This window comes from Sinohyriopsis cumingii, chromosome 7 (assembly GCF_028554795.1).
Source record: "Sinohyriopsis cumingii isolate HCF-2022 chromosome 7, ASM2855479v2, whole genome shotgun sequence".
Lineage (NCBI taxonomy): Eukaryota > Metazoa > Mollusca > Bivalvia > Unionida > Unionidae > Sinohyriopsis > Sinohyriopsis cumingii.
This window is the reverse complement of record NC_142967.1, coordinates 112,833,401-112,854,947: the sequence shown is the minus strand read 5'-3', so window position 1 is coordinate 112,854,947 and position 21,547 is coordinate 112,833,401. Positions and strand designations below refer to the sequence as shown.

Sequence of the window (21,547 nt, the reverse complement as noted above, 5' to 3'; positions counted from 1 at the left end):
GGCGATATCTGAAGAAGCAGAAAAAAATATAACATCAAATTTAATAGCAGGAAGTGGTCTTCGTCGACGATGATCATCATTTGGAAAAATGGTAACTATAATACAAATGTTCAGGCGCGAATCAGACCCAGCATTTGATATGGAGGCACCTGTCCTTAAGTACGAGTCAGTACGTGATTATCAATTTTATTCCTATGACGCAAGACTACCAAATCAGCGGGGGAGAATCGAATTACAGGTTCATGATACAAGTAGATATTTCTTGCCCGCTGAGGCGTTTATTGAAGTAGAAGGTAGACTTGTAACGAATGTTGTAGCTAATACGCCATATGCTGCTAATTTGCGTGTTGGTTTTGTCAACAACGGAATTATGGCACTGTTTGATAGCGCCACATACATGATTGATGGAAAAAATATTGAATCAATTCAGAAGGATGTTGATGTTGCTACGACAATAATTGGTCTGGCGAGATATTCTGACGACTTCACAAGATCAGCTGGTCCAACAATGATGTTTGCTAAGGATATTACTGACAACGCTGATCATATCAGGTATGCTAAAATACGAACACCAGTAGGTACTGCATCTGATCCACAACCGGTTGCTGATGGTCCTGAATACGCAGCCAGACCAGCTGCTGCTTTTGATATTGTAAAAGGTGATAGCGCGACTTTCAACTTGGGATTTGCAACACGCCGAGCAGCGTTGTCAGGAAATGATAGAAATTTTTCATGTGCAATTCCATTATCTCACATCTTTGGATTTTGCAGAAATGTTAGAAAGGTCATCTTTGGAGCTAAACACACAATTGTGCTCGTAAGAAAAGGTGATGATAATGATGCAATCTGGCGAGGTGTTGGTGTTGCTGATGCTGGTAAAGTAAATATATCAAAACTTTCACTATGGATGCCAGTAATGACTCCATCTATTACTGAGGAACAAAAATTACTATCTTTTATGGATCAAGGGGGTAAATCATTGCTACCATGGTTAACAGTAACCACAGATGCTGCTCAAAGCAATATTAATGGTTTATTTACATGGCATATAGCATCACAACAGGGTGTTTCTGCACCACGACATATTTTTATTGCATTGCAAAATATTAACCGGATAAATGATCAAGAACAATCACATATGATATTTGATAACCTTGGAGTTAGTGAAGTTTCTTTACGGATAAATGGACATCAAGAACCATCCGAGGATATACAACTAAATTATGCACAGAATCATGTAGCGCGCGCATATCATCGTTTAATGTCATTCATGGGACGTGATCAAAATATAGATACCGGGTTGCAAATATCACAATTAGATTTTACAGGTCTATATCCGATTTATTATTTTTCATTAGAACATCTTGATTTATCCAAACAATCTGTTGTTGATATACACTTTCGAGCTCATGTTACTAACCCACCAGCTGGTGGTGCCTACAGAGCGATCGCGGTCATACTTAGCGACAAGGCCATGCTACTTGAAGGTGGTAGTGGTCGAATGAGGGTCGTTGATGCACCGGTGGAAAATCTTTAATCGTGTTATTTAGAAAAATATATTTTATATAAAAATGTCGTATGGTCATGTTAATGTTACTCTGACCCCGGGTCAGGTAAAAAAGCTTCAATCAAAAACCGCCAACAAATGCGGAACTAAAATATCACTAAAACGAGATCAAATTGGTGGTGGTCCAAACAAATTATCGCTGACAAATAATCAGATTAAACATTTCAATAAAGCCCTAGAATCAAAAACTGGAGTTCAATTCCATCTCTCCTCGAGCGCCATCAAAGACATGGTTAAAACGGGTGGTATATTTCCACTTCTTGCGGCCATTCCGGCATTAATAGCTGCAGCTGCTCCAGCTGTAGCAAAAGCGGCCGCGTTAGGTGCTGTTGGAACAGCCGCTGGAATGGCACTAAAGAAAGCAACAGGGCGGGGATACAAAAAAAAGGGGCGCGGTCTAAGATTACCGGGATCTCGTTGGGGGAGAGGCCTAAGGCTTCCAGGGTCATTTCGTTAAATGTTCCATCATCAAATTTTGATTTACTTGATGCTGCTAAAAAAATTAAAAATATCCGCCTTTAGAGGTGTTTTTATGCGAGATCAATTACCGAAACAACCAAACAAACTAGAAACAGGTATTATTAATCTCGACAAACGTTCCGGACCTGGTACTCATTGGGTATCATACGCGATTGATCCGCGTGGAATTGTTTATTTTGACTCGTACGGGTTAGCTCCACCTGTTGAATTTATCAAGTATGTCGCACCACTCCACGCAACAACTAGCGGTTATAAAGTTTGGTATTCAACGCTACCCACACAAACAATGACAGATCCGCCAATATGCGGCCGTGAAGTAATTAATGTACTCGACGCAATATCAAAATCATCCAAGCCGCCACATAAAGTCGTGCACGATTATACAAGCAACCGATATGTTGCGCGTAAAGCATTTTAAACAACGGATCTTATTATAATGGTTGACATTTACGGAAGATCTTCTACTGGTAAGAAAATAAAATCCGACGTTGATCTGTCAAAGTATGCGACTAAAGATGACCTCGCTGATATTATGAACCTTGCTGGAGTTGACCCAGATGAAGTTGTTATTTTTCAAGATCGATATGGTAAACTAAAAACCAGCAATATCAGATGGAATGATATAGTCCGGCGAGTACTCGGTGCAGTTACGGATAATATTCCCGTGTTTACTGATAGCGGAAAAATCAGAGATTCAAGTATGTCACTTAAAACCATCAGAGATGAAATTGTAAAAAGTGTTGCTAATCGCGTGAGAAACACCGGTGACACAATGATGGGTGAACTCAGCATGAACGGAAACAAAATAGTAGTTTTAAAAGATCCAACATCTGACGAAGACGCAGCAACAAAAAAATACGTTGATGTCAACTATGGCACCGTAGACGGTAAATTATCCACGCTACGGGCCGAGTATGACGTTCACACGGGCGCGTTTACAAGGCTTCGAAGAAATTTTCAAAAAACCGATGATGCCATAAATAAGTTCTTTGGAAATCCTTCCGTCATTGACATGAAACTTTCTGATATCAAAAGTAACCTAGACACGATCAAACGAACACAACTAGACATCGTAGCGGGAATTCCTGAGATTATCAATAAAACCAATCTGATTAAAATTCCAGCTGAAATAACTCCCGGGCATATCACAAACATCGTATGCACGGTATCATCGGGATTTGCAACATGGTCGCAGCAAAATAAAAATATCAAATATACCGCAACAGTCACTGGCGTGTACAGGCTATCTGTGTTTAGTGCTGCAAAATTTGAAATATTTACAACGTTTCCATGGCGTCATTCCACAGACAGGTTTTCCGGGGTTGTATCTGTTATATTAAATAGCGGAATCGAAGAAGTATTTATCCTGGAAGTAGATGATAAGACATTAACCGCAACATCTTACTGGTGGTGTTTGGAATTTGTAGCTGAAACACCTCAATTGTTTACTGCATAAAAATATATATGGACGGTGCACAATACAGATACAATCAAGCACGTGAATGGCAGGCTGCGCTAAAAGATCAAGTCGATCAATATACAGTAAAAGTAAAAAAATATCGACGACGATTGGTTATCGTTGATGTGATTGTTTATTCAGTATCCGCTGTTGTTGCTGGAACCGGTGTAATATTATCAGCGTTGACAACGATGGCACCAGTAGCTGTAACTGTTTGTATTTCAGCAGCAACAACTATTGCAGGTGTGCTTGGTATCATCACAAAAAAAATATGTACTTGTACGAACGAAAAGTTATCCGATTACAAAATAAAATTACATACAGTGACGGTAGCATACTCGAAATTATCCTCGTTGTTATCAGCGAGTCTCAGTGATGGAATTATATCTGATTTCGAATTTTCAATGATGACCAAAATATACGATGAAGGTATTAAAGATACAAGTATTAATAATGACAGAATTACTCCAGCAGATCGTGACCAACACAACTCCGCCAAAGATAACGATGATCTCGGTAAGTTCAACTAATCCTGAATTTAGTGTTAATTTTCCTACTGCAATTCCAGTAAAAGAAATAGCACTAGCTCAATTACGGGTATATTACAGCTGGCCAAATATCAGATCAAAATCGTTTCATGGTACACCAGCAAATAATTCGCTTGTATTTGCTAACAAGAACAAATCCGATGGAACACCTGACTGGGTTGTTGTTGGAATACCAACTGGCAGTTACCAGATTGAAGAGATCGGTGAGGAATTTGCACGTAGAATAAAATCAATAACGGGAAAGGAATCAAAAATATCAATAAACGTTCATGAGCCGACGTTGTCCTCGACGGTTGAAATAAACTCGCCTGATTATGCCGTTGATATTTATCAATCTTCAATCAGATCCGTGCTAGGATGGCCTGAAATTCCCCCGGTGTATGAAGGACCACCAGAACCAACGAGGGGTGATTTTATCACAGATGAAGCAAAATTTATGACAGTTCCTGAATATAGAGGTAAATTTCCATGGAGTGAGGACGACATTTACGTTTCTACAAGTACTCCTGATGGTGAAAAAATTCGTATAATAATATATGATTTACGTAATGCTCGTACAGGTGCTAGAGTATATCCACTCGTAGATGAAGAATTTATTAAATCATATTCTGATCCTGTTATTTTTGAATTTAAACAATCAATCAACAAACTACGAAATTTCTTTACTGATAGCTACAGCGATGACGTAAAACAAAAAATCATTGAGACGATAAAACATCTAAATCAGGTCATATCAGATATTAGATACGTTAATAAAACTATCATTGTGAACATGGTTAAATACGGTGATGAAATTATTGATAATTATAAAGCTAAACCATGGTTTCTCAATCATTACAAAATAACTGAACAACAATTACCAACATTTGTAATACCGGGGATTGATGCTAGAGAACTAGTAAAATTATTAAACGATCTTATCGACGAAAACTTCCCTAAAATACTCGATGCGTGGAAAAAACTAGTATCACCTCCAACCGTTCTCAGACATGATAATGATCCACATGGCGGCGGAAGACACGTATCTCCGCGGATCGTTAATATAACATCGACGGTCGCGGTCAATCTGGTTTGTGACGTAATCGATGGCAGCTATCAAATAGATCTCGGAAGATCAAATCAGGCTCAACAAGGATACATCCTGTACACGTTCACACCACAAGTTCCCCCTGGAAATTTAATCGTGCAAGAACCAACTAATCCCGTGTATTTGCGGTGTCACAATAATATGTTAACACGAATCAATTTTAAACTCACAGACCACCTTAATCGCTTGATTGACATACGTGAAGAAGAGCTTGTAATAAATCTGTATGTAAAGTCGTAAAGACTTTATCGTAGATCTTCATGTGGAGGAGGTTTTTACACACGAGGATTTCTTAACAGTTAGAAGAACATTTGTAACAGAGATCAGAATCAAATTCGATCAACTTAAAAAAAAATAATATTTATTAATTTTACTGAAATTGTACAAATTACTTGATTTTGACTACCAACTACCCCCTCAGAAACATAAAAATGCACGAACTACTTGATTTTGACTACCAACTACCCCCTCAGAAACATAAAAATGCACGAACTACTTGATTTTGACTACCAACTACCCCATCAAAATCAAGAAAGTTCTAACCTTGTCAAATTTGTTCCTAATAAATTTTATTTATTTATTTACTGAGATTTTTATTTTTTTTTTACTAAAATACAACGAAATTGCTCAATTTTCCTGATTTTGACTACCAACTACCCCGTCAGAAATCAAGTAATTCGTGCATTTTTCTTTGATTTTGACTACCAACTACCCCGTCAGAATCAAGTAATTTGTGCATTTTTCTTGATTTTAGTAAAAAAAAAATAAATCCTCAGTAAAAATAAAATTTATAATAAATAAAATTTATTAGGAACAAATTTGACAAGGTTAGAACTTTCTTGATTTTGACTACCAATACACGTGGTCAGCGTTGACATGGACCCCAGTTACCAAAACTTTCATTTTCATTATCATCAGTAACGAGGTTACCTTGGATCGTTTCATCAGTAACGGGGTTACCTTGGATCGTTTCATCAGTAACGAAGTTACTCTGGATCGTTTCATCAGTAACGAAGTTACTTTTTGATCGTTTCACGATCTAACATTATTTTTCTTAATAGTCTTATACGGGTACTAATCGTTTTCTTTGCCTCATACTCGTGGGATAATAACGACTTAATTCTTTCTACGGCGGCAGAGAGAGGAACGAACTCCTTCACATGATCATCTTCTACGGTAGCTAGCGACTGAAACATTGCCGATTGAATCCGTTTCATGAGCCTGTATTCAGATGATAGTGTGTGTGTCCCCATGGTTTTACGTTCTTGTAAAATCTCAAAGTCAGAAACTATTTTTTCAGGATTAAGTTCATCAGATATATTAATTCCATCTTTTTTTAATTTTTTAATAGCGACAATTACATCATTGATATTTTCATGGTTCATTATATAATATATAAATCTTTAAAATAAAAAAAATATCCCTAGAACACCTATCGAGTGTATTAGCGAGTTCGTCGGGATGTTTCAGGGACAGCACAGCCAAGAACTTGTAGCTTGCCACCGCAATCTACCAAGTTCATTAGGCAAATTATTCCCTCTACGAGAGCCCCTAACCCGCCAAACAACGGTCTAGAGGCCCAAGAGGGAGGACGGCACAACCCTCATAAACTCGTAGCTTGCCACCGCAATCTACCAAGTTTAGAGGATATACATATAACATATAACTAACTAAGGACAGCACAGTCCTCATTAAACTCGTAGCTTGCCACCGCAATCTACCAAGTTTAGAGGATATACATATAACATATAACTAACTAAGGACAGCACAGTCCTCATTAAACTCGTAGCTTGCCACCGCAATCTACCAAGTTTAGAGGACATACATATATACAATGAAATGGTTATATACAATGAATGAAGAGCCCCTATCGAGTGTATTAGCGAGCTCAGATTATGAATGAAGTACAAACATATAACTTAACTAAGGACAGTACAAACATGTACGCTCAGCAAAATCACACCCACAATAATTAATCCAGTGGGTGATACGAAAATATGTATCAACCACAAGTCAATATTGTGGTTGTGAATTTGCTGAGCGGAGGGGTTCTTGCGGTTCCCCCCACTATTATAAAAATCGCAATTATGCGCACCACCGACAAATTGTCAGCCATGGGGATTCGATCCTGGACCGCGAGCGCCACAGTCCAATACCATACTGATCGAGCTATCAAACATTGTTACGAACATATGTTTCGGAAGTTAATATATAGCTAAGGAACCAATATTTACACTAAACAGCGGTTTCTGAATAATAACGGTTTCTGTATTTAACAGTTTCTGTATTTATAACAGTTTCTGGATAATAACAGTTTCTGTATTTATAACAGTTTCTGTATTTATAACAGTTTCTGAATAATAACGGTTTCTGAATAATAACAGTTTCTGAATAATAGTTTCTGTATTTATAACAGTTTCTGAATAATAGTTTCTGTATTTGTAGCAGACCGAAAATCAATAATAACAGTAGCATTAATGCACCAGTCAAAGAACTTTCCAGAATGTAAGTTCAGTGAACACACAACTGCAGGTCAATTACAATGAGTAACGGTTTCTGTTTCACACACAGCTTCCTACGGATCATGTGTTGTATGATGGGAAAATATTTAAAAAACATAAATAATACTTCTACGAGTAATTAGTTACGATGTAATTAGTTAAACTGACTAATTACGATCATAAAAAACCAACCATCTACGAAGAAAACTATATATTACAAAGTAATCTCCCCTTAAATCAAAAATTCAGTAGTGTATGGAGGACCTACTGACATAAATTAAAAAATTAATTCAATGTGGTGATGATAGTTAATAATGTGGTGATGATAGTTAATAATGTGGTGATGATAGATATTGATACTGAAATGTAATTTTCTGTTTATATTTTTTCGAGAAAGTAGATCTGGTCATATTATCTGCGACGTATTTTACCACACTCGAGTTAATATCAAAATATGTCGCAGCAGCGTTCATAGACTGAAACATAATTTCTTTACCGGTTTCTATGTTTGTAGAAATTACCACCCTCTTTCCGATTGTCTTATATCTTCCTGTATTTCCACGTGTATTATTCTCACTGTGAGAGATAGCTTGTAAATTGGATAAATTATTGTTTTGAGGATTTCCATCAATATGATCAATAACAAGACCGTCTTTGATCAAACCCTTGTGACACTCGTATATGAAACGATGACAATGATATCTTTTCTTTCCAACTGTGAACCTTAGATAGCCAGTATTAGTAACATTACCAACTGGTTTTTTTAACCTACAGTGTCTGATGACACCATTAATATTTGATTCATAGTTTGTTATGACAGGATGTGGGACAAATATATTTTGCTCCATTATAATAATATTATATGTTTAAATCATTGTTTGTCTGAAATCTTGATATATAATCCTTCACGGATTTTATAGCGTTTTCACCGCTATTATTTTTTTTGTCATAATATCTTTTAAGTTCTCTGAACCGTTTCCCGCCGCACTTCCCACATAATTTTGTCTTTCCACGTACTCCAATACCACACCGTAGACATGGTATTGGTCCTAGACTTCCTCGTCGTATGTTTTGTGAGTGCATCCAACAAAATTCCTTTCTACAGGATTTGTTGCATCGATTTACTGAGCCGATCATCAACCATCTGCATTGGGACATTGTATATATATATAATTTTCTTTATTTAAATATTTGTTTTAATTATATGAACGAGTTTGAGAGATTATCCCAAACTAGGCCTGTTAAGTATACATTCAACCTTGACAGATTATCTTCTGACTTGCCAGTACGAGATCTGGTTGATCCGAAAAATAAAAGTTTGATCTCGAAAATTCACGACGATATACACAAATTCCGAAGGTGATCAGAGACAACTGCAACATTTTAGTTGTGTTTAATGGCGTAGACACACACACGTTGCGAAATATTCATCAAACTTGGTGTGGTGGTGACATGGATATAATTAAATTCAAAAATTTCTTCTCACGAGCGCGAGCTACCCCGCATGGATTTATAACAATAAATTTACATGATCCAAGAACAAGATATCGTGTGGGTATTGATAAAATATTTGGGTAACAGGGGTGATGATAAAATTAAATTGAATTAAATAGATATCATTAATATAATGAACAACTGTGCGTGGTTACGTCAAGGAACCACTAACAATTGTAATAAAAAATGCCGTGGAGAATATTGCAAGAAACATAATTATCTTATAACGAAAAATCCTCATGCTGGTCCACGAAGATGTGTTGGATGTAACAACGGCGTTAGAGGATTATATCAGATTTGTAAAAATTGCGGCGGAGATCGATACAGAAGTTTGATGATATATTATAAACACAGAAAGAACATAAATCCAAAAATAGAAAAACCACCATCAGAACTTGAATATTACTTGAAACATAGAACAAATAAAGATGAAACAAATAAAGATGAAACAGATGAGGAGAAAGTACAGCGAGAACGAGTTGAAAAATATTCATCAAACTTGGTATGGTGGTAAATTAATAGCAGCAGAGAGGGTACCTACCAACGTTGGTCGTCAAAAAAATAAACAAGAAATAAATAAACACGTAGAGTACTTTATTTTTTCAGCTACTATTTCGAACTGAGGTTTTATTAGCACAATCGGTCATTGCAAAAATAAACATCTCAAGGAAAGTTCATTTGTAAAATCTTGACCTTTCTACGAGATGATTTATTTGTTTGTTTTATTTGTTTTGTCGGAATTTTATGGTCTGTTCACCCTCTCTGCTGCTACGTCATAGTCGTGACTAATCGCGACGGGCGTCACATTCTGCTTTGGTAGACACCTGGCTCAATAGAACAGACACGTTTTTTATCTTTTTACATGAGTGTGTGTTGGGTCCGTTCCCACTCATGAAAACCTTACATTCAGGTCGTTAGGGACTTTAATTTGTCCCACGACCTGATGGCTAAATTAAATAGTGCTCTTTGAGCACATAAATGCTTGGGAAATGTGGTACAATTCCTTCCCCCACGATCAATTAAATAGTCCGTTTTGGATATAAACCATACGTGCATGCCTTGTTGGGCGACAAAGTCTTTAATTAAATTATCAATCAATCAGTCTGACTACCCAAGCGTTTACTAGTCAACACATTGAATACATATATGTATATATTTATGTGTTATATATGTCTATGTTTCTACTCTATTTGTCTCTACCTAGGTAGCGCGTATTCAGGTCAGCCACTTGTAACATTTTTCCCAGTACTGTGATGTCACCCACAGTTAATTCATCGAATTAAAGGACAGTTAGTATTGGATGATAGAGGCAGTCTATGTGATAGAAAGGCTTTCACATGAATGGAGGTATCAAGGCAGCCTAGACTTTTTGACAAGTCAAGTGAGAAGTCTGAAAGTACCGAGAGATCTGCTGAAAGACATGGGGAAGTGGAGAAATTAAGAGACTTTATTAAACCTAAGTATGTTAGAGTGGGAACATTGAAGGAAGCCCTTGATGATGTGATCAAAGTGAGACACTTTGTACAAGAAATAGTCAATTTCAGAGTTGTCTTTTGTGAAGTGGGGATTAGACCTATTAAAGAAAGCAGAAGAAATTATGAGAAAGGGCTGCAAGAGGAGGTGAAGAAGATAAAATATACCTGGGCTAAGGAGAGAAAGAACAAAGAAAACAGAAAAAGAAAAGAGGACATTGACAGACTAAATGAAAACTGGATCAAGGTGCAGGAAAGGTTTTGATCGATGGGACATCCTGACTGGATGCCAGACAATGAAAAGAACAAGAAGAAAGGAATTATAGAGAAAGTGAGGAGATGGTGGAAGAAGTGGTGAAAATAGATAAAACCTAAAGGCCATATTCAAGACCACTCGTATGCCACGAAACAATATGTATTTTCTCTTGCTTAAAAATTGTCAGTCAATTTTATATTATATGTGATAGAATGATGTTCAACAATATATGTATGTGTTATATATGTATATGTTTCTGCTCTATTTGTCTCTACCTAGGTAGCGCGTATTCAGATCAGCCATTTGCAACATTGTTGCCAGTACTGTGACGTGATCCTACCTGTTCCATTCCTATTGTCTCTATACAAAACTCAATCTTTTATTTTGACGCTATAGTGGCCCAAAATCAACTTTGACGCTATAGTGGCCCAGGGGTGTCTTGTAATGTTAATTCCCATTGACGCTATAAATTTTGACGCCAAAGTGTCCCTGGGGAGGGGTATTGTAATTCTAAGTCCCATTGACGCTAATGTGGCCTCTTTCACTTCTTACATGCTTTCATACATATACTTCAAGTTATAAAAAAAATGAAATTAAGCAAGTGTAATTTGTGGATGTCAGCTTGTTTTTGAATAAATATTTCTAGTGCAATTTTTTACGGGACAAATTCAGTAACCAAATTATGAACTATTATGCCAATCAATCTTTTTCATAGCAGAAAGAAACATAAAAACCCCATTCAGGTGAATATGTTTTAAAAAGTAAAGGCTCTACATTTTCAAAATAAAATAAATACATACATCTTTATGTGGATGCCAAGTTGCAAGAACTCATACCCAGATGTTTTAGTCTTTTATATTTTGTGTATTTCATTTTATATTATATTACATATTTGAACATTTTAGAAAAGTGTTCAGCTTGCAGAAATTAATGACTCACTCTTAGACATGCACCAGAAAATCCTCAAAGTTTCTGCAAATGTTAGTGTACAAAACATACTATATTCACTCAAGACAATTTATTCGATAAGAAACTATGTCTTTCATCTTTTGATACAAAACATTAATATATTACCTTTAACGTCAAGTCTATATTTTTCAGATTCTACTGCTTTTCTGGCATCAACGTTGTATGCCCTGCAAAAGATCTCCTTGTCATGATCCTTATTACTAGGGATGAAGGTAAAGGTGTTATTGGTTTCTGAGCTCTTCTTCTCTCCGCCAATATGTAATGCTATGGTCGGGTAAGGTCGACTGATACCTGGAACACAAGTCAAGGTCACTCTTTCCCCTGATGTAACACTCAGATGAGATGCATTTCGCAATGACTGACCGTTATTTCCAAATTCAACCTTTGAAACTCCAACTGACAAAGAAATGAAAGACATACAGAGCATTATTAAAAGTTTAACAAATTCATTTGAATATATGTAGGTATGTGCGCAGGTAGTTAGGTAGGTTATCCGTTTTAAGACCGTTGATAAAGTTATCTTTTTTAGCTTTCTTCTATTCTTTATGCATCGTTTGTCTACGACATTCGGATATGCAAGAGTCAAGAGTTTCTTTTTATGTGTGTGATCTTTTATTTGTGGATTTAAATTTGTTCTTACTCTAACTAGCAACTTGTTTTGTCCCAAATTTTGGAAAACTGTTTTGTATTAGCGCCGTTATTATTATTTCTGTGTATATATATATATATATATATATATATATATATATATATATATATATATATATATAAGGGATTGTAAGTTCAATGCTTAAGTAGATGCAAACAGAGGTTGCTATTGGGAACGTTTATTAAAAAACGTTTCTGCACATTGGGATTGCGCACTGTTGACAAACTTGATGGACTGTGTAAAAGGAAAATTATCTCTTGTTTATAACAGTATTCTACGTTTATTATTGTGGATCTGTAAATGGAATAATGCCTCTAACGTGAATGCAAACTATATAACCATGAAATATGTATTTTTATTGATGACAATAATAACCATAGAAAGTCACGTTCAGGAACCGTATTTGTCTGTATATGTGTATATACTACACCATTTATCGCTTATATTCAAAATACATTCATATTATATTTTAGCGGTATGGATCATTCAGTCTGAAATAAAGAAGGTTTATCTAATTGTAAAATGGTTGTTGTTTCATTAATAAAAGTACCCCAACTGGCCCTGAGTCGAAATAATCATAACTGCCACTTGAAGTATTCTGAATTATTCAACAGTTATCATTCTAGGCATCCGTTACATGGGCACGTCGAAATCTATGACTACACGACCATCAAAGCCTTTATGGCCACTAACTTTACAACATTTTGGACCATAACTGTACATATTCATATGTGTAAAACGTTGTCGAGATTTACAACAAGGCGTTTAGTGATCGATGTTTTAATTCACACTCTCCCTGTAAGTAACAACGACAACTATTAATAAAGCAACTTCACATTTTATGATTTTGTCATTAAGTTTTACAAAGTGTGGCATTGCTGTTGTATCTTTGTTGGAACACGGTCAGCAATACAGCCTTCCTATTGCTCTCTTAAAGTATAATCCAAATAGACACGGTATTTCCAAGTTCTGCAAATACAGTCAAAGCATAGGATCATTGAATTTTGAATAGCATGGCATGCTGCAAGAAGGATTACACTTAACCTGCAAATCGTATTCCTTTTGCTGCTGAAGAATAGATGTTTCTCGAAGAATTCGAATATTCTATACCACAGTAGAACGTGACTGTCTTGTCGCTGTTGTCAGACCACGTGGTGTAACGAGACAGCGTAAGACTGCTTGTAAAGATCTTTTCTGGAAATGCACAGCTTCCTTCTGCTACAGTCATCTCTATAAGTGTTGCATTGTACAAGCTATAATTTGCAAAAGATGTATCCTGCAATAGAATATACAATTCAACATGTTCATTTTTAATGCCATTAACTAGGAATAATGCTAAGCTGCATGTAAAAATATATTGCTGAAATATAACTCAACGTTAGCATTTTGATAAAATGCTGCCTCTTACTAACGAGGAACAATTTGCGTCGAAAAATTAGATGCGATAATATACACTTCCGAAAAGGAAACTAAGAGCTAAAGCAACGATAGTCAATATTTAGAAGTCTTACATTTAAACGGAAGCAAACTCTGAAGCTACCAAGCGAATAGGTTAAGGAAATGGAAGATACTTAATATACCTGGAACATAAAGAACAGCTCATTCACAACAGAAGTCGCCTCCAGAACTTATTAAAAGACAATTTGTATTAATCATAGCCAATGACTGTTAAATTCCTACATAGTTTAGTTTGAAAAACTTTATAAATTCATGTGATTATTACCATGTGCTATTATATGAACATATATTTGTGCAAGAAATGTAAACGAAAATAGTTCTGATTCTAAACTTTCATTTAAATTACACACTGACATATGCATCGACCATATTTATTTTAGTCAGACCATATGTCGCAGCATGAGTTCTTTTCAATATGCATCTATGTGAATTCAAGCATACAATCATAACCGTTGCACACCTACGTCGGTACCATACATATGAACAATGTATCCACGTTGGTCATATATGTAACGTACAAAAACGAGACTGTATAACATGATGCACATTAATTTTCTGTACAGCATATAAGTTATGGAACGTATCCCACCTGCGTTTAATAATAGGTTTTATGACTCTATGTTCTTAAAATAAGTAACAGAAAAAAGTGAAGACAACAAGCATTGTAAAATTTAACAAATAATTTATTTCCCTAGAACACAAAGTGAAAAATATGAGAAAAGAAAAACTTACGGTATTGCAAATTAAATCCAAAAATTACCGGAGAATTAAAAACACAAGTCCTATCAATGAAAAGTTCCAAGTGAATTTCGGTTCCAATCCCGATGAAATTCAAGATGGAAGGCGATGACGTCTGTAAAAACCTACGAAGTTTAGATGTGTCAACAGTCTCTTGTTGAATAACAGAAAATATTATTCCAGTTTTGAATTCCGTATCAATTACAGTAAATGCCTTTGTCCATGATTTATATCAGAGACGATTTGTACTTCCAGGGAAAATAATCACTTGAATTAAATAATTGGAAGAATATAAAAATTCAGCCCAAACTGGTCACAACATAACACAACTTCTAGTGCTAGCTGTTGGATTAAAATGACTAACCTTTATCAAAATCATCAGCTATAAGACTAATTAAGACGCAAAACATATTCCTGATTGAGGGTCCAAAGTTCATTCTTCTGGAAAAAAATAAAGTTTGTTACCAATTGGCACTTGATACTTGTCACGTAATCAAGGTATGACCGTGACTCAGCCTAATGACTCTTACTCTGAGAAAGACAAAAGAAGGGAAACAAGTTGTTAACATCGAAGGAGATATAAATATCAATCAGGTCAGATAAAACTGAACTCAGTTCTGGACAAGGTCAATTCCAGTAAACAATGGTACATAACAATCGCATGTAATGGAATAAATAATATTTAAAAAACTAACAAACAATTAAATTAAATACACATGATAAAGGAAAGTAATGTTAAATAAGAGTTTGAGATTTCTGTTACCGATCTGTGTCAACGCCTTTTACCCCGCCCCATGACTTTACTGTTTTAGCACAAGTGCGTACCATGGGGGTGGGGGATTACTAGTAAGTGCCCTCCCTTCGAGAGCTTTATTACTATTGATAATGTCTGTGCGTAACGTTTAATTTTTTAACTGCATCTGAACAAAATTGTATTGTGTGTGTCCAACACTAGAGCAGTGTGTCCATAAACGTCAAAAACCATTGATCAGATAAGAGTCTGGTTCCTGCTATGTGATAAGATTGTATTAAATAGCAATAGTTAGCATATACACAATGTCGAAATCACTACCGTTTGACGCATATAGCATTATGAGATAATTTGAGTCTGGGTGACATGGGTATGAAATTGCCTGTGCAGTGGTGTGTTTTTGAAACTGCGCTTTACCCCAATAAAACAAGAATTTCAATTGTGCTTCATAATCTGCACTGGTATGATGGACACTTGGTCATGCAATAAATTTCAACGGCATCAGGTTCAACAATAAGTGCCATTCCCACCAAAAAGAACAAAATATACATAACAGTCCGACTGGGCCAGCTGCAGTCCATTAACTCCCTGCATTTTCCAACTCTAAACTTGGATCAACTCATAAACAATCCTGCATCTAGATGCAATGATCACTTAACAATCATTTGTCGTATCGGTGGCGCTTCCGCAGGAGATAAAACTGACATTTTCATTTACAGCTTGTTCACTCAGTTGCCACCGATCAATGCCTTCTATTCATTGTTTTCCCGGGAGAGCATCTCTGGGATAACTAAGCCAAAGAGCATTAAGTTAAGTTTGCATTCAATTATCTAAATCTGGTGACAACCTTAGCTTGTATCACTGTATATATGTTGGTCTGCTAGCGAATATATCTAAAGCTTTCCGTGATACTGCAATACGCCTGTACAAGCTTGACACCGTCAATTACTTCTCACTCCGGGAAAATCACTGTTGTCAAACGCAGGCATCGATTTGTAACTGCAAATGTACATCGATGAACATTTGTTAGTCAAACGTGATATACAGGGTTGAATTTAAATAGTTATGGCTTAGCTTCTGCGAACAAACAGCGCTAGGACGGATATCATCCCACCCAATCAAAGAACGTATATGATGGGCAATGACACAACCGATGCCTCTAGGCGAGTTCGCATGGGTGGATCCCGCTCACTAGAACATTGGCCAACAAATTAATAAACACGACAGCAACACTGACGTTGGGTTCATCTTAGAGTTTGCCCTGGAGTGCTCGGGCGATCTTCGCCAAGCCAACAACGATTATCAGCTGACCCATGAAGCAATATTGGTTCCCTGAGTATGGTTTATCCCTGTACCAGTGTGCGCTTGTTGTTGATTCCGGGCGTAAGGTTACTGTATGCACCAAGCTGGTACATAATATTAGACGGAAACAAAACTGCGTTCTCTACGTACGAAACCTGCAGTTGCATCTGCGGTAGGGGATGTGCGTGTGTGTGTGTGTGTGTGTGTGTGTGTGTGTGTGAGAGAGAGAGAGAGAGAGAGAGAGAGTGTAAGTAAGTAAGTTCCACACAGTTCGTGAGCGCACGTGGACTTCGCGCTCCAACAAGATGAATACTGATCTGAGAACGAATTTGAAAAGACTACTTTCGAAAAATGCTATTTTGGGGGAAAACCATGGAAATTTGCGAAGGAAATCCGTGTCGGCCTGATCCTGGACTTCGAAGATCAGATAATTCATATACTCATTCAGGTCATGCGATACACTGGATGGTGCACTCATTGTCGTACACAGTACGAAATCTCATATAAAGCTGACGAAACCGCCATACAGTTACGTGTCCGTGTTGGATCTGTCTTTGCTGCTCATGTACGTGGTTTACTACGACAAGAGAGAGCTTACTACGACAAGATAACACCCCGTTACAGCGATAACATTGTGATGCTGTACCAGGGTACGGACTCGTTCCTGACGATAATTACCTCCAATAACGTTTACGGTGAGGCATCACTTGTCAGCAAGCTTGTTACAATCTATTACCTAAAGGACCATCCACTGCCAAGCAACGTCAACAGGGAGGTTGTGGGGAAATTTAAAGACGGGTGCACAGCCAAGCCCACTGAGGAATTCGTAGGACTGTGACCTAAAATGTACTCGATTCGGTTTGGCTTAGATCTTCGTAGTATCCAAAATATTTTTAGTGATGTAAAAATAAGTCCCACGCAAATAGATCTCCCGCAAGACACTTGAGTAAAGGGTCTCCAGCTACGAAGAGAATTCCTCATTTGGTCGCGTATTCATCATTTGGGTGTGCATGGGTGTGTAATATTATACCAAGCTAACGATGTCCACACGAGAACCACGTGGTGTATTTTCTTTCATTAAATAACCAGTAACCGCTATAGGCACGCACTGATCACAAAATTGACTTTGGTGGTATTTCAAAATCCAAACGTATGACTTGTAGTTCCTCCCACATGAATGCTCTACTAGGACGCTTTGCCTTCTATGGATGAGGTACACTCATGGTAAATGGAGCTAAATTGTAGTGCATAATAACAATCCGGTCAAAAATCGTAAATTCATCAACTGACCACACAGGATCAATAGTACAACGTCGCTCGTCGTCCAGCTTCCATGGGGCATACACATACCGAACTGATTTTTCCCTATCAAAGCTAACGCGGGTGGATGCCAAGCCGCTTCACAGTTCTTGCCTCTGCAGTCTTTGGACGACCCACTTCAGTGGGTCTTAACCCGATTGTACGAGTAATTGCATTATTTAATGCTGCCATGATCGACGAGAGCCGCAACATCCACGTTCCAGACGACGCGTAAGTCAAACATTTATGCGCTTACTGATGGCCGAATAATCGTTTAGCAAATGTGCAATTAAATCTGTCCACGTTGGCTTCATAATGATGAATGTCCATATGCCTAAATTGGCCATATGCATAGATACAACTGAATGCGTTTTGCGACACTTGTTGAATCGTTGTATATCAGCGGCTTAGCTTGCTTTTATCGGCTTGCAATACCTACGACGGTTAGAAATAAAAAGGAAAATCCGATCGTCTTACCATATTTCTATCCAATTATCTTTTGACTGAAATTGGTATTTTTGGGGAAATTAAATGTGAATATTTTTGCAGGAACTGTTATTGTGATAATTTTGACTTGCAATTTCTGTTTAAAGGCAATCATGTGAATAAGTCTCGGAACAATGTATGTTTCATCTGGTTGGAATAAACTAAATCATGAAATTTGGCTACAAAGAAGCAATTGCAGTTCATAGTGCAGATCGTTGATTATATCGACAGCTGAAATTCCCATAACCTAATCTGCAGTACGAAACGAAGGCAAAGTCACAAACTAATTATACATATAAGCAAAAAGAAGCACACTGCTCCATGTAGGTGTTAAATTGCAAGTTTTATCACCATGAATTGGAAGCATGTGAAGGTGATAAGAAAAACATTATAAATAACGTTTAAAGAGTAGCTTGACAAGATAACGTTCATTAAACGTATCTTAATTGACATTATGTCTTTCTAAAATCTGCATCATATAAATGAGATTTTATTTCCAAAACAGACCGGATACTGCGGATAGACCATATATTTCCATGTCTATGGTTCAGACGTGCAAATATATTGTACCAATATTCATACGGAAGTCTATATTGCAGTGAATTATAATATATATATCAGTGTTACTCTGTAAGTTTTCCTCTATTCAACTCAGTTATTCCAAGATCAGAAAAGATGTCTGTAATAATTACATGCAGTAGATAAAATCATAAAACCTTGGCTATAATTAAATTTCTATATCTCATTCTTTTTATGAAAACGATTTCAATAGCGTTTAAGTTATATCTTTTCGTAACTGATAAGTTGGAATTAATGGTAGAAAGGCGCAGGTGCATTTGCATACATTTTGTTTCATGATTTCCGAAAACTAGTTAGGTTTCCCAACATACAAACCCCGTTGGTTAAATATATCTCTAAGAGCTTATAACTTCATACAATTATTGGAATATTTCAGCTAATATATCAAACAAGTGAAAACGATGGTGACCTGTCGTCTGACTGCTACATTAAGAAAATTGTTTTTCCAATGTTGTTGACAAAACAACCACAGGCGTTATGTGCGATTTGCTGCATTCATGTTTACAGGAAAAAGATAGCAAGTGGGTTTTACTAATAACATTTACTACAGTTATTTTTGGCAAGATAATTTACTAATTATATAGATAATACACCATCTGTCAGAAAAAGGGTGTTTGGTAAAGAAAACACACCACAGTCAACCACATCAATTGTGGTGGCACTTGAAAAGGTTAGCTACCACAAGAGGGAAAACCAAAGTTATAATGAAAGTGTTAACGGTCCTCCTCGAATGCTTGATATTACTTCATATGGGCTTACACTACATAATAAGAAAATGTGTAAACCAACGAGCATTGTACGATTCAAAATATACATTTATATTTCGCTAAAATTGTAAAACAAAGTTAAAGAATGTTAAAATAACTATTAATTCCTAAATATAATATAAATTTTACAGCAATCAGGAAATGCTCCAAAAGTATTCTGAATGAAGGTGATATTGTGTTTATGTGTTAGCACCACATAGAAACAATGTTCTTCTCTCCAAATGTTTTACCTCAAAGTAAATTCAGTGAAAGTAAAATGTTACAAATATCTTTGAATATTTCACGGTAATCCAACGAAATTGAATAAATATCCAAGTCTTTGCATAAAATTATCCAAAAAGGAACTTCTGCAATTTCAATGACATTAAATAAATGAACCTGAATCCTCTCGTAACTCTTACGAAACTGAATGTTAACTGTAGAATGAAACACTGTGTATTTAATTCCTCTCTATATTTGCTATATATATTTCGAATCAATAATTGTAAGTTATTCCTAAACCTTTACATTATTTCATATTGCGAAATCTCGTAACAGTCAGCATTTGACTTTTTTGCATAATAGAGCAAATTAGCATCTTAGGCAGTCATGAAATATTTAAACAAACATGAAGACATATCAACTTATGTTCTTATAAAGTGCATTTGCATATATCATTATGTATGGATATAATACAAAATCTCCTTTCGTCATTTGCCATTCCCCTCATGTTGGAATGCTTGTACCTGTGTTTTAAAAGCAAATAATAGTAAATATAGTAAGATTTTTTGAAACATTAATCTTGATAAAGGAAGTGTAGTTTTATAGAATTTGTAATTCATATATGAATGATTTGTTGATATATTCGTCCCTTGGGGAAATATGTTTGATGCCCAGTTTCTACATCATAGCATTATCGTCTTCAATTATATTCTACTCTGAGCAGAGAAATAGGCAACTTTATCCATTTTCTCCAGGGTTAAGGTAAAACCCTTATACTTTCATAATATTTCTTTACCAGTGTGATAAAATAATTTCTGTTCAATCTGAACCTGATTATAATTTATAGTGAAATATATGCCATTTTTTGCTGTTTGAAATCGGGCGCCATTTTTACTACTGTGTGTGTTGGCCGTTCGGCATTCTACTAGGTGGAACTCATGTTAATTAATTTCCGAATTCTTCCATATTTGGTAATACTCGCGAAAACTGTCTTTGAATTTTTCGAATGAGCTCCGAAAACTTATAATTGGGCCTAAGATCCGACGTCCTGGCAGTTATAGTTCAACTGGATTCCAGTGAAGGTCTAAGGACAATACAAGCAAAAGTCTCTCTCTCACTCTCTTTTATTTTCGACTGATAGTTGCTGTGACCATTATTAATAGCAAGGTAGACAAATTAAGATCTACACATTTATTTATTAAAATTATAGTAGCCTATAATCATATAGTGATTGTTAATTCCTACCATTCGAGTGTTTTACACACACTACCGACAACTGATAAAGAACGGTGTATCATTGCTCATTTTCCAGTATAACGTTTGCTCTTAGACGCTCTACTTTAGTACTAATAATGATTATAATACTTTTCTTAAGTGATTACAATTTGTATTTCTCTCGTCGTATCAGATAGGGTTCCACATATGTATCTGATGGAGGACACTTTCAGTGTGTTTTCATCAACACAGTCGTCTGCTATCCTATG

The 21,547-nt window shown here is 36.2% G+C and overlaps 1 protein-coding gene across 1 annotated transcript in view; it reads right to left on the bottom strand.

The window, feature by feature from the left end:
• Positions 1 to 21,547, bottom strand: part of LOC149795947 (synaptogenesis protein syg-2-like) — a 109,793-nt gene that overhangs the window by 33,895 nt on the left and 54,351 nt on the right. The window contains exons 6-7 of the mRNA XM_089964158.1: positions 13,527 to 13,758; positions 11,939 to 12,229 (exon numbers count right to left, since the gene is read on the bottom strand). Coding sequence (XP_089820284.1) covers positions 11,939 to 12,229; positions 13,527 to 13,758 — 523 coding nt within the window. The remainder of the gene's footprint in view (positions 1 to 11,938; positions 12,230 to 13,526; positions 13,759 to 21,547) is intronic.